General features: G+C 38.5%; 1 protein-coding gene across 2 annotated transcripts in view; it reads left to right on the top strand.

Annotated features, from left to right (window-relative positions):
• LOC136857229 (protein painting of fourth) overlaps nucleotides 1-14886 on the top strand; it is a 232450-nt gene that overhangs the window by 20988 nt on the left and 196576 nt on the right. For both annotated transcript variants that reach the window (XM_067135710.2, XM_067135709.2), the window contains exon 3: nucleotides 4090-4293. In XM_067135710.2, coding sequence (XP_066991811.2) covers nucleotides 4090-4293 — 204 coding nt within the window. The remainder of the gene's footprint in view (nucleotides 1-4089; nucleotides 4294-14886) is intronic.

Genomic DNA, 14886 nt, shown 5'->3' with positions numbered 1-14886 from the left:
TGAGATATAAGTATCCTCATAAACAGAATTCAACTCCTTCTATACTTATTTTCACCCCCTCCTCCCTTAAGTCGATTTCAGAAAACAAAAAATATGTGTTTATTTTTAAAGGAGATTCAAAATGCAAATTTTCACATCTGTAACATCTTTAGTTTTTGAAATATAAGTATCTTCATAGAAAGAATTCAACTATTTTTTCAATCAATTCAACTCCCCCCCCCCTCCGCCTTAGTGGATTTTCTGAAAATAAGAGACTACCTGTTTCTTTACTTTGAAAGAAGATTCCGAATACAAATTTTCATGTTTGCAACATCTCAGTTTTTGAGATATAAGTATCTTCAGAAAAATAATTCAACTCCTTATTAACCCCCCTTCCCCGTTAAGTTGGTCACCCCCTCCCCCCAAAATTTATGCGTGTTTCTTTATTTTTAAAGGAGATTCCAAATGCCTATTTTCACGTCTGTAACCTTCAATTTCTGAGATGTAAATAGCCCCATAAAAGGAATTTTTTCTTCTTCTTCCTTTCACCCTAGCCCTTAAGTAAATTCTCTGAAAAAAATGTTACTTTATTTATAAAGAATCTTTCAAATACTAATTATCACGACTGTAACATCTTAAGTTTTTGAGATAAATGTATCCTCATAAAAAGGATTCAACCTCTTTTTCACCCCCCTCCTCCCAACCAAGTTGATTTTTTTCCCAGTATGTATGTTTCTTTATTTTCAAAGGAGATTCCAAATACCAATTTTCATGTCTGTAACATCTTTAGTTTTTTTTTTAGATATAAGTATCCTCATACAAATAATTCAACTAATTTTCTAATTCTTTCATCCCCCTGTTAACTGGAGTCCGGCTCCATGGCTAAATGGTTAGCGTGTTGGCATTTGGTCACAGGGGTCCCAGGTTTGATTCTCGGCAGGGTCGGGAATTTTAACCATCATTGGTTAATTTCCTTGGCACGGGGGCTGGGTGTATGTGTTGTCTTCATCATAATTTCTTCCTCATCATGACGCGCAGGTCGCCTACGGGAGTCAAATCAAAAGACCTGCACCTGGCGAGCCGAACCCGTTCTGGGATCTCTCGGCACTAAAAACCATATGCCATTTCATTTCAGTGGATTTTCTCAAAACAAAAGAATACATGTTTCTTTATTTTTGGAGATTCCAAATACCAATTTTCATGTCTGCAGTATCTTTTACTTATTGAGATATAAGTATCCTCATACAAATGGTCCTTTTCAGGACCAAAGCTGACAGTTGTATCAGTTAACATAGAAGGCATAACATCAAACAACATTAGGAATGCGTTTGGTAGCCGAGAGACTACATGAAAACTATGGTAGTGCTATATTCACAAGGCCAGAGCCGAACGTAATATCTACCTCATCTACAGAAAACAATGATATAGAAACTTTAACAGTGGAGCTGTCGAATTGTATCATAACATCTGTCTATAAACCACTGAGGGTTCCATTCCATTTTACTGATTCAGTTGTAGGGCAAGAGGAGAAGGTTCGAGTCATCGTAGGTGATTTCAACAGCCATAGCTGCCTATGGGGATATAGAGAAGACAATAAAGGCGGTGAAGCTGTGATTACGTGGTCAGAATCTAGTCAACTGTCCTTAATACACAACAGTAAACTTCCCTCTTCTTTCAGCAGTCGTCGGTGGAGATGTGGATACAACCCAGATCTCATTCCAGAAGCATACTGTTCCACACATTATTACTCTGGTACTAATTCCAACTTCGTCCGTTATTTTCACTCTTCAGATCTGTTCACGTGAGGTCAGACACATATTGTCAATTAATATCTGCTTCATGATGACTAAAATAAGTCACTAGGATGTAAGCTGTAAATTCCAGACGTCAACCTTCAGTCACTGCTTTTCTCAAGGATGGTTATACAAGGTCTTCTTCAAGGTGAGCAGTAGTATGAGTTTTTGTTTGTGTTATGGCTGTTGTGTATCAGAAGGTACTTCAATCATTTCAAAAACCATGAAAGAACAATGCTGGCTGCTGCCTCAGAAGAAAAAGCCATTGTTGTTAAGACCAGAATAAGTGATATTGCCAACTGTCAGCCTGTCAACAAGCAAGTAAACACAGCTAATTCTCAATAAAATGGTTCTTAACTGTGCACTCTAATAGAACATTCCTTTTCATGTTCTCTCTATGACTTATGACTTGATTTGTCACTTGTTTGTTCCGTTCCATTACAGTACTTACATTGGCCTGTTAAGATCATTTCTCCTCTTGTGTTTGTCGTGTAAGCCTAGTCTTTTCCCACCTGTATTCATCTTCTTGTATCGAAACTGTCAAGATGGCCCTTCATTGAGGGTTGGGAAGCAGAAAAGAGCTTGTCAGGGGTTGAGAAGAAATGGATGTAGAAGAACTAGTATTGATGAGGAGGTAGCCTGTCTATTTGAAGACAGCAGTATATGAAAATGTTGAGATTGTTCTTTCTCTTTCATGTTGTGATTTCTTTTCATACTGACCTGTCATTCAAGCATAAGTCTCATTGTGCATGTGTAGATTGAGTGTCAATGACCAAAATTGTGACACATTACTACTGTCTAGTTAGAGTTGGTGACTATATAAAGTAATTGGGTAGTCTTGAGGAAGTCATAGAAATTCAACTTACCACACCAGCCCAGGAGGTTGCTTTGTGAACTGTAGTCCAACAACCAGCAAGATTGTCTCCTCAGTGGAGCCTCCGTGCCAGAAAATTTTCTCCATCGTATTATTTAATCTGAAAATGGTTTCTTGAACCTGCCAGGCTACAATTGAATCTGGAATAAGGAGTCCTTTCCCAGTTTTTTTGTTTACTGCAGTACAGTAAGTGAGAGGTTAAGATATAACTGAGAAAGCTATAGGTAAGCTGCAGAGTTAGAGTACTGTACGCATGGATAGAGCTAAACAGTAGACAATTGAGACGCTGGTCTTCTGACCCCAGCTTGACAGGTTTGATCCTGGCTCAGTCTGGTGGTGTTTGAAGGTGCTCAAATATGTTAGCGTCGTGTCGGTAGATTTGCTGGCACCGGGTAAGTTGGTCATGCGGTTAGAGGCGCGCAGCTGTAAGCTTGCATCCAGGAGATAGTGGGTTCGAATCCCACTGTCGGCAGTCCTGAAGATGGTGTTCCATTTTCACACCAGGCAAATGCTGGGGCTGTACCTTAATTAAGGCCACGGCCACTGCCTTCCAACTCCTAGGCCTTTCCTATCCCATTGTCGCCATAAGACCTATCTGTGTTGGTGTAGCGTTAAGCCACTGGCAAAAAAAAAAATATATATTACTGGCAAGTAAAAGAACTTCTGTGGGATGAAATTGGGCATCTCAGTGTCTTTTAAAACTGTAAAAAAGTAGTTACAGATTTTGATTCCCATAGGGAACCTGAATTATTTGTCATAAATGAGCAAATTTATAATTCCAATATAAATGGTCTGTTATTGGAAAACAAATTTTCCAGCTAACTCATTCTTGGTCGCCAGCATTTTGCTCCAGTGTGCCAATGTAGGCTCATCAGTTGGTAACTAGCATACCTATAAAGACGCATGGTTAGTGCACGTAGTAGAGGCCACTGCGTAGGTTACTTGGAGCCACAGGCAGCGTCAATGCACTATGAGAGACTTGTCTCGTACAAAAATTGATGCCTGCTATGCCATCAGATGATACACATTTTGATTCCCATAGGGAACCTAAATTATTTGTCCTAAATGAGCAAATTCATAATTCCAATATAAAGAGTCTGTTCAATGTTCGTTCAACCATGCATCTTGGTAGGTGTGCTAGTTACCAACAAAAGTTGTCTGAGCTTATTCATGCAGTTCTATCTCTATCCAGACCAATTTGCATATTAACATTCATTGTGTGTTATGTAAGAATGTTACCAGTGACCTGGAAAAAAATCTGCTTAATAATCTTACTTCACCAATTGGCACTTTTAGAGAATTGCTTCCTTTAATAATAATAATATTATATAGAGCACAAAAAGCAAACATTTTAGTTTATACTCTGTAGTTTCTGTCGTTCTACTGAATATATTGTATGTATGAACATTTATTAACCATTTCTTGTATATAATGTTGTTTTAGAGACAGCCATGGAATCAACAGCAACAGTATCAACAAGATCATCATCACAGGGAAAATGATCAAGGTGATGGAGATCATAATTCTGGTGGAGGAGGCGGAGGAGGAGGAGGAGGAGGAAGTGGCAGTGGAGGAGGTGGAAACAAGAATAGTGGAGGAAACAGTGGCGGAGGTGGTGGTGGCAATGTCAATAATGTAGTAGTAGTGGTGAGTATTCAAGATGTTGGTACACTAATGACACATTCATAGTGGGAAGACTTATTGCACGCCTTAGACAAGTTTTTGTGATATTATGTTCTGCTTGTGGCTGAGATGTTGTTGTTCGGGTCATCAGTCCATAGACTGGTTGGATGCAACTCTCCATGCCACTCTGTCCTGTCCTAACCTTCTCATTTCTATTTAACTACTACAGCTTTTGGCAAAACTATAGAAAGAGGTACTCAGGTTTAGTAACATGAGCAACCGCTAGGTGGCGCACGCCAGTTCACTGTCGCACTAGTAGCGCAGAGAGAGAGCGCCGAGAAGAACGACAATGCTGCCAACTGTTGGTTTGATATGGCTATACTTTTTTCCTTGCCGTGCGGACAGTATGCGCTGTGGCGATAGAAAAAAGCCTCTCGAAGGGAGTGTGGCCCCGAGGAGGTCACTGTTCTCATGACAAAGATTGGCCTGGATGTGCAGAGATAGGTTACAACTACTAAACTACTTTTTTTCTTGCCGTGCGGACAGTATGCGCCATGGCGATAGAAAAGAGCCTCTCGAAGGGAGTGTGGCAATGGTTGGTAACAAATTCTCGGCCTCATCCTAGGTGTCAGTAATGTCATCCTCTTCGTTACATGAACCAATCACCGTTATAAGCAGAGGAGTATGGCGTCTAAAACCGTATTTCTGGGTATAAAAGTAAATGTACTTCTAGGGGCGAGAGGGTTGGTCCCTGGCAAGCGTATTGAACACATTTCTCTTCCTTGATCATTATAAGGTAAACTTGGAAGCATTTCAAGTAACATTCTATGTAATAATCCTTGAGTACCCGTTTCTATATTTTTACCCAGCTGTCTAATTAGTTCGTCATATTCATGTCTTGGTTTATCTCTACTGTACTCTTTCTTCAAAAACTACTCAAACAAGTCCTGGATGTCTCAAGATATGTTGTATCAATCTATCTCATCTTGTGGCAAAATTTTGCTAAATCTTTCTCTCACCAACTTGATTCAGTATCTCTCTATTTGTGATCCAATCTACCATCTGACCTTCAGCATTCATCTGTTCAAAAGCTGCTTTACTATTTCTTTCTACACTAGTTATTATCAATGTTTCACCTCTATACAGTGTCATGCTCCACGCTGAAGTCTTCAAAGAACATATTTCTAATATGCATATCTATGTTCGATATGAGCAAATTTCCTTTCTTAAATAAGGCCTTTCTTGCTTGTACTAATGGGCATTTTACATTCTCCTTACCTGTGCTATTGTTAGCCATTCTACGGATTCAAGTAGCTATATTCATCTACCTCTTTTAAGGCAACATTTCCTAATCTTATATTTCCTGTGTCATCTGTCTTTATTCAACGGATTCAGTTACTTTTATTTTGGATTTTTGTATATTCATATTGTACTACTCCTCCAAGGCTGTGTCTGTACCATTGAGCACTTTCTCTGGATTTTCTGCGATAACAATACCTTTGGCAAATCTTGGAAATGTCTTTAAATCTGAAACATCAGTTAGATGTATCATGCATAGTACAGTAAAATACCAGTATAACAAAATTTTGGGGACCTCTTAAATTAATTTGTTATACTGAAATTTTGTTATACTGAAATAAGTCATTTCTTAAGAACTCGCCTAGTATTATATCCGTTAGTTATTGTAGTTTTTAGGGGTGGAACTACGAGGTCATCTGCCCTGTTACATCCGTTGCAGGATCTATATAACTTCAAAATACCATTATGAGTCACAGTATTGACAGATGTTTTCAGAAAATCTATTTTTACATTGTACCAGCAAGTCTACACATTGTTCCAGTACCTCATTTTTTGAAAAAGTTTGTGATTTTCTTCTGAACAGATCCAGACACAGAAGCTCGTTCCAAATAGTCACCAACCACTGCACATGAATTTAAAGCAGATTCTGGCACATCACTTTGTGGCACAAGAAAATCTTGAAGGCTATGTGCCATGTTTGTTACCTGCTGAAGAGTCAAGCTCTGTCGATGACGATCATTTTGGGGGTTGTCTTCCTCGTCCTCCTCATCACATGGATCTCTATCATTCATAATGTTCTCCACAGTTTCCTCATTCGTGATTTCTTTGTGGACTGTTCATCACTATCTGCATTGATGTAGTCGGTAAGACTTACCGTAGATGGCACATCCAACGTTGTACACAAACGCTTCCAATTCTCCTCTGTTTCCACATCATCCAACACTTCTATTTCTGCGACATCTTCTGTAAAAACTACTCCAGCTTTTCTAAAGCAGTTTGTGATGATGTCTGCATTCAGGGATTTCCATGCAGCATTAAACATCTGCATTGCTCCCAATATGTTGATGTTAATGTCTCTATTTGTGGCAACGTTGCGCAACATTCGACGGACCACACAAGCTCGGTAATGCTGCTTTACTGCATGAATTATACCTTGATCCAGCGGCTGCAGAATTGAAGTTCTATTTGGAGGCAAAAATAAAACTTTTACATGCTCCAAATGGTGAAGCACACAATTACAGTGGAACCTCGATTATCCGTTCCCGGAAAATACGTTTTCCCGGAATATGCGTTCAAATTACGTGGTCCCGCGAGCATCGTAATTAAATCACGTTGTAAAAGTCCCGCATTATCCGTTCCGCGAAGAAACGCTTTCCCGGATCAACCGTCCAGAAATTCCAGTCCCATCAATGCTAAATCCTCGATCAATCGTTTTTTAATAAATATCTCACGAAAGGACGGCTATGGCATATTTATGGATCTTGGCGTTAACTCCCCGTCACTGCGATAATTAAAGCAAGTACTGTACCGGTACTAGAAAAGCGATCTGCGGTGAACTTGCATAAGAGACCATCTTAGCATCGCATTCGGGTGGTATTGTTTAGAGAATCTCGGAAAATCATAAAGCAGAGGGTGCCCACAACAATTGCAAGGAGACACGGCGCATTTCGACAGCTCTGCATGAAGACGGAACGAGTTTCGTCATATGTTCGCACTTATAAAACGTCCATATTATGTCCAGGGTTAGATGTTTATATTTTTACATTTTTTCGATCATACTACCGAAGAGGTTTTCGGCACTTTGCTCAGGCACTGCAGAGTAACTGGGCTTTCAGGCAGGAATCGAAACTGTTCCTTCTTAACACAAATTCAGTACCTTTTGATATTATCGTACATGATATGTTAGCGAGACCAAAACAGATGTTGCACCCTACATAAAAAAAAAAAAAAAAAAAAAAATAATAATAATAAAAAAAAGCCATGGGAGGTCTTGGGATTGCCTATTACTGTTTAGGTCCTGATGTAAGACTGGGAATGTTACGTTTTCGTGTTAAAATACCAAAAACTGCAGTCGTTTTATTTGCGCACGTTACATTTTAAATGGTTGGTATCATTTCAAACTCGTACTGACATGTGCAGCGAGCGCGCTTTCCAGATGACCTCAAGGTCACAAATAACCGTAATTTCTGAAGTTTTTACATTTCTTTTATCTTTCCAATTTGATTGGATTTGTGACGCGCAGAATTGAATATAATGCATTTGAGAACTTTTAAGAATCGATACTTACATTCGAAACCATGTTTTCGAGTTCAACATAACCTTTAAAAGTCGATGTAGGCCTAATTTGCGCGGTACGAGATTTCCAGAAACGGACTACGAACAGTATACCGGAGACCAAATTACAATGAAAGATTAAGAAATGAACGGATTTCGCCATCATTTTGGGTGCTTTTGTATCTAATGTGCTTTATTTTATTAGATGAGAGAATTAAAAACTACTTGTGGTCAATTGTCGTTTGGCTTGGCGTTATTAGATTTTTCGAAGTTTGGCTAGCCTAATCAAAGTTGCTGAACTGACAGAAGTTTTCACAGGAAACTGACTAAGATTCCCCTGTAAAATTGAATATAAAGTACCGAGATTTTGAACTCGCGTACCGGTAATTAATGCGGTTTCGCGGTCTAACATGCCCGCCTCTCATCCAGATGGCCCGGGTTCGATTGCGACCAGGTCAGGCAATTTTACCTGGATATAAGTCTGGTTCCAGGTCCACTCAGCCTACGTGAATACCTTTAATTGTGGAGCTATCTAATGGTGAGATGGCGACCCCGATCTACAGAGCCAGGAATATTTGCCGAGAGGATTCGTCGCACTGACCATGCGCACCTCGTAATCTGCAGGCATCCGGGCTGAGCAGCGGTCGCTTGGCAGGCAAAGTCCCACTGGGGCTGTAGTTTGGTTTGGTTTAGGAGTTTTTGTAAGATTATAATTATACATATTTAATTTTTGTGATGTTTAGCCAAATTGTTGATGGTTTTCATTCATTCCCGGATTTTCCGTTTTCCCGTGTTGTACGTTTTATTTTTATGGTCCCTCGAAAAACGGAGAATCGAGGTTTCACTGTATGAGAAGAGCAATTGTCCAATAATAGAGGAATTCTCCTCTTTTCGGCCTTCATCCGACGTTCCAAGTCCAACAACCACTCTTTGAATAGCACAGATGTCATCCATGCATTAGAGTTGTGCCTTATTCACAGGACAGATATTGCGCCTTCTTGAAGCACCTTGGCTTCCCAAACTTCCCAATTATGAGAGGCTTCAGTTTGTACGTCCCTGTGGAATTGGTGCACAAAAGAGCCGTGATACATTCTTTTGAATGTTTGCCCCCAAAACTTTTATTTCCCTTGAAATTGAGGGTTTTGTTCGGCATTAGTTTATAAAATAATGCAGTTTCGTTGGCATTATAAATGTCTGCCGGCGAATATTCATTCACGGCATCCATTAGAGTCTCCAGCTGCCATGAAGCCGCAACTTCCTTCGGGGCATCGTTAGCTTCACCATTTATAATTTTGTGGGATATACCATATTTCTCCCGGAACATATGAAACCAACCAGCACTACCCATAAACTCAGGTGACCCAAGTGAACGTGGGAAAGATCGTGCATGCTCACATAACAGTGGGCCATGTATTGGAATGTTTTTACTCTGCATTTCCACAATCCATGTATAGATGGCTTGGTGCACCTCCTTGTAGTCGGCTGTCCTGATCTTCTTATGATGTGGACGTAGGGCATCAGCATCAATGTTTTTCTCTATCTTACTTTTCTGTTTAAAAAAAATATCAAGTGTTGATGAGCTAATGCCATACTTCTTCGCTACTTCTCCTTTCTTTCCACCTTTCTCTACTTCCGTAAGTATTTTACGTTTTTCACTCAATGAAAACTGCTGTCGCTTCTGCTTATCCATTTGCAATGATATGAACTTATTTAACGAAATGCGCACGAACTTCGCAAGTTTAATGATATAACCTTAACAGAAACGCGTTGCTTGCAAATTAAATACGAAGAAGAAACATGCAATTCATTGGTGGATTACAAACATCGCGAACCTTCTCGGCCAATAGTGTGACGTCTTACATTGGTTGATGGGCGAAGCCTATTGGTTACACAAAGCGTAGTGTTCATTGGTGGATTGCAAACTTGGCACTCCTACTCAGCTAATAGAGTGACATCTTACATTGGATGACAGGCGAAGCATATTGGTTACGCAGAAGCGATTGCCTTCTCGATCGTGTACGGTGCATATATGGAAAATGGTGATCATATCGTCTGAATAACGAAATAATGTACCGGTAACAAGAAAAATGTTGGTCACAAAACAGGATGAATTTTAGTCTTAATTTTGAGAAAATATGGTCAAATTGGTAAAGAAAAGAGCTCAATTTTAATTTGTTAAACTGAAACTATGAAGTTCGTTAAAATGAAATATTTTAACACACAACAAATAGGGAAAAAAGGAAGGGACCAAAAAAAATAATTGTTATTATGAAAATTTTGTTGGGTCGTTACAGTGGAATTCTACTGTACCTGATGTTTCTAAGATGTGGTTATCTATATATTTAACATACTAATAGCTCCTCTCATGTCAGATGAATTGCAAGTTAAATCATCTTTACATCAGTCTGTTCAATCAATCACTACTGATCTGCATTTATTGCAGTTGCCCAGGTGGCAAATTCCATATCTGTTGTTTTCCTAGCCTTTTCTTAAATGATTTGAAAGAAATTGGAAATTTATTGAACATCTTCCTTGGTTATTCCAATCCCTAAACCCCCTTCCTATAAACAAATATTTGCCCCATTTTGTCCTCTTGAGTTCCAACTTTGTCTTCATATTGTAATCTTTCCTACTTTTAAAAACACCACTCAAATTTATTTTCTACTAATGTCATTCCACGCCATCTCTCCACTGACAGCTTGGAACCTACCACTTAATACCTATATAATTGATCCGTTATTGGATATTATAAATTTTTCAGCTAACTCATTCCTGGTTGCCAGCGTTTCGCCCCAGTGTGTTAAGTTGGGCTCGTCGAGCAGCTCATTTTCTTTCTCCCAAATCTTCCCAGCCCAAACTTTGCAACATTTTTGTAACGCTACTTTTTTTGTCGGTAATCACCCAGAAAAAATCGAGCTGCTTTTCTTTGGATTTTTTTCCCGTTCTTGAATCAAGTAATCGTGATGAGGGTCCCATACACTGGAACAATACTCCAGTTTGCGTCTTACCAAAGACTTATATGCCCTCCCCTTTCATCATCATCATAGGCATTTATTCGTCAACGAATATTGAACCCTTTGGTCCATATTGAGGGATACCTACCTTCCTTACCTATCAGCAAAGTTCATGAGATCTGTCTCTTGGGTCGTATCGGGTTCTTCGTCACTTGCTGAGGTAAAGGTAGGGTTCAGTAATTCTAATCTATCTACTGGAATGAAAGGTCTATTTAAAAGATTCCTATTAATTCAGGAAAATTCTGAAACATTCTATGTCAACGGTATCATGGAAGTCAATTGTGTCCACTGGACACCACAATCATTTTACATAAACGTCAGAACACTGGTGTGAGACTTTAACGTAACTGCCTGACGGGCATTCGTACTAGAAACCATTGTCTCAATTATTAATCATTTAAGAAAGGAAAGTCTGGAAATCCTTAAATTCGGCTTCCATGTGAGACCACATGTACCATCATAGTGATTCGTTATGGTCCAGCCCTCGTAACACGAACTCTGGACTCTGGGTATAATTAAGGCCGTCCAATCGGTGTGTGCCACACAGTGGTTCTACGGCATGGACCCTTAATTGAATCGATGTGACCTGCGTCTATGTCATGGCCCGACATCTAATCTTCTGAGTTACTTTAAAGTCATTGTGGATGATGACCGCAAGGAAAAGATGCTACAATGGCATATGGCCCTAATCTAAGTCACTGAGGTTGATGATCCCCTGACCATCCAAGTTTCTAGGCTGAAGGCTAAACACAATTAAGTTACATCGGTTGATGACCAAAGTTCCACTTTACTATCCCCAGCACATTCACTGCTCAATCAATCAAAGTTCAATAATTACAACAATAGCAATGCTCACAAACTTTGTGGCAGTAAAATCCATTTCCTTCGGATATGTCCCTTTAATCGTTACTTTATATTTTAATATTCCCCAGAAAAACAAACTAAAATTTCCAGAATGCATCTCCAAGTTATTTGCTTGATTAAAGTTATTTCAAAATGCGGTTTCACTGAATTTAATAATTAAATAAATTTAAATGATTTAACTGGCGTAGGGATGTGGCGACCCCATCGCCCAGTGGGAAACCACTGCAATCAGCTACCCGAGTATTGGCGGGAAAACCATAACATATGCGGAGTATGGAGGAAATGCCTACTCCCAGTCCTGAACAACTAGGATGAACTTGTAGCACTTCATTCATCACCAATTCATACTTCATTAATCACCTTTCCAGATCACATCTGGAATTGTAAAGCCTGACCTTGGTCAGAAATGTTTCGATCGAAAGATCAGACAATCAATGATGATGAGTCTTCTAATGAATAAATCCACCGGTGTGGACAAACAACAACAAGGATCTGCACAAAGACACCACTCGGAATCGGTGGGGTGTCAAGTAGAAGACCTAGGCGAATCGGAGCGCCTGGAAGCCCAACAGACAATCGACAGACAGCTGACAGACAGTGGACTAATCCAACAATGTAAGAAGAGACTTAAGTTCAACAAATCAGGAAAATTTTCATACTTTGCAACATTAAACATTAATTCACTAAGTAAGGTGGACAAGTTGAAACATTTAACTGATGTGATGGACCAACATAGGATTTTAATAATGGCTTTACAAGAACTTAGGAACACAGACCAGGACCCAATTGAATCAGGAGGTTATCGTCTCTACAAAGGACCTCCAGGAGAAAGAGTAATGAAGAATGTCCCTCAATTTGGTGTAGGTTTTCTTGTTCATAGTAGCATAATAGACTCAATTGAAGAATTTTCTTCAAAATCTTCGAGGATGGCACTTCTAACAATTAAAGTAGGGAATAAAACTTATACTTTAATAAATGTCCATGCACCAACAAATGACAAAAACAATAAAGATAGAGAAGGAGTTGAAAACTTTTGGGAGGAACTTGATTACATATTAGCGAAGATCCCTGATGAGCATATAAAAATCTTACTTGGAGATTTCAATGCTAAAATAGGCAGAGAAAAGAAGTATCGCACAGTTGTAGGAAAATGGCCAGCTCATAAATTAACGAACAAAAATGGCCAAAGATTAATTGAACTTTGTGCAGATCATAGACTCGTTTTGGAAACCACCAGATTCATGAGGCGACCACATAAACTTATGACATGGAAATGCCCTAACGTAAAATTGGGAGAGTTTCAGATTGATCATGTTGCCATGGATAAAGATTATCATAAAGAAATTTATAATGTCAGAGTCCTCCGTGGGGTAGACATTGACTCGGATCATTATATCTCAAAAATAAAAATCAAGTTAACACCAAAAAGGAAACACAAACATAATCATCTCAAAGCAAGGAGAAATTATGATCCCAGTTACTTAATAAATAATAAAATATATTTAGAGAGATCCAAAACACCTTTAAATGACAAATTAGAGACAATGATCAACAAACTTAAAACCATAGCTGAAGAAATTGCCCCAATCAAAAGGAGAAAGAAACATGCGTGGTGGAACGAGGAATGTGACAAAGCAATTCAAGCAAGACACAAGGCATGGATAAATGATCAACAGAGGAAAACGGAAAAATCTCGAGAAGAACTAATTAATGCTAGAAGACAAACAGCTAAAGAAATTAGGACAATTAAAAGGAATTATCAAAAGGAAATGCTTAGCACTATAGAAGAAACATTCAATCAGCATAAAACAAGAGACTATTACAAAACATTCAAGCAATATCAATCTAAATTTACCCCTCCCACACTTATGTTAAGAAATAAAAATGGTAAAATGGCACACAATAATCAGGATAATGCTAACATTCTTGCAGAATACTTTAAAGAGTTACTTAATTGTGAGGATCCTGTGGAACATTTAGAATTTGATCCTAACCCAAAAAATAAAACTCCATTACAAAAGATTATACCACCAGTTTACAATGAAGTGAAAACGGCAATTAATGCACTTAAAAACTACAAAGCAGCAGGAGAGAATCAAATAGTAGCAGAAATATGGAAGAATGCTAATGATCAGACTATTCAAAACCTACATAAATACATCATTGATATTTGGAACACGGAGAAGCTTCCTGAGGAATGGAATACAGCGATAATCCACCCGCTGCACAAGAAAGGTGATCGCTCCGATCCAAATAATTATCGGGGGATATCCTTACTTGATATTACATACAAGATTTTATCCAAGATTATATACACAAGAATCCAAGAACAACTCGACCAAGAACTTGGAGAATATCAGGGAGGATTTCGACCAGGTAGAAGCTGTCCAGATCAAATCATTAGTTTAAAATGGATAATGAAGCACCAAAGAGTTCGAAGTAAGGGTCTGGTCATCACGTTTGTAGATTTTAAAAAAGCATACGACAGTATTCATCGTGACTCATTATTAAAAAGCCTTAAAGAATTTGGCTTACATCAAAAACTTGTTAACCTCATTAATATGACTTTTAAAAATACGAAGGCAAAAGTTAAATTTAGAGGTGAATTATCAGAATCATTCACTATAAGAACTGGACTTCGACAAGGAGACGGACTTTCACCATTGTTATTTAATTGTGCATTGGAGAAGGTTATGCGTGAATGGAACAAGAAATGCCAACCAACTATCAAGATCGGTAGAAATATTAAACTCAACTGCCTTGCTTTTGCGGACGATTTAGCATTACTTGCAAATACAATAGAAGAGGCTAAATTTCAAATTGAACAACTAGAAATTATAGCTAAAAAAATGGGATTACAAATTTCATTTGAAAAAACAGAAATGATGCCAACTTTTAAAGTTGATTTACCAGTTATTCAGCTGAACAGTAATAAAGAGATTAAAATTGTTCAGAAATTCAAATATCTTGGGGAAATAATAACATGGAACACAAATGAAAAAGAAGCAATAGAACACAGAACAACTAAATTTAAACAAGCACAAAGACTTACCTGGCCAACCTATAAAAAAAAATCTCTTTCGATAAACGCTAAGCTGAAACACTATAATTCCATAGTTAAACCAGAGGCAACCTATGCTAGTGAAACTTTATTCAAATTAAATGT

The sequence above is a fragment of the Anabrus simplex genome, chromosome 1 (assembly GCF_040414725.1).
Source record: "Anabrus simplex isolate iqAnaSimp1 chromosome 1, ASM4041472v1, whole genome shotgun sequence".
Taxonomy (NCBI): Eukaryota; Metazoa; Arthropoda; class Insecta; order Orthoptera; family Tettigoniidae; genus Anabrus; species Anabrus simplex.
This window is presented reverse-complemented; position numbering and strand designations above follow the sequence as displayed.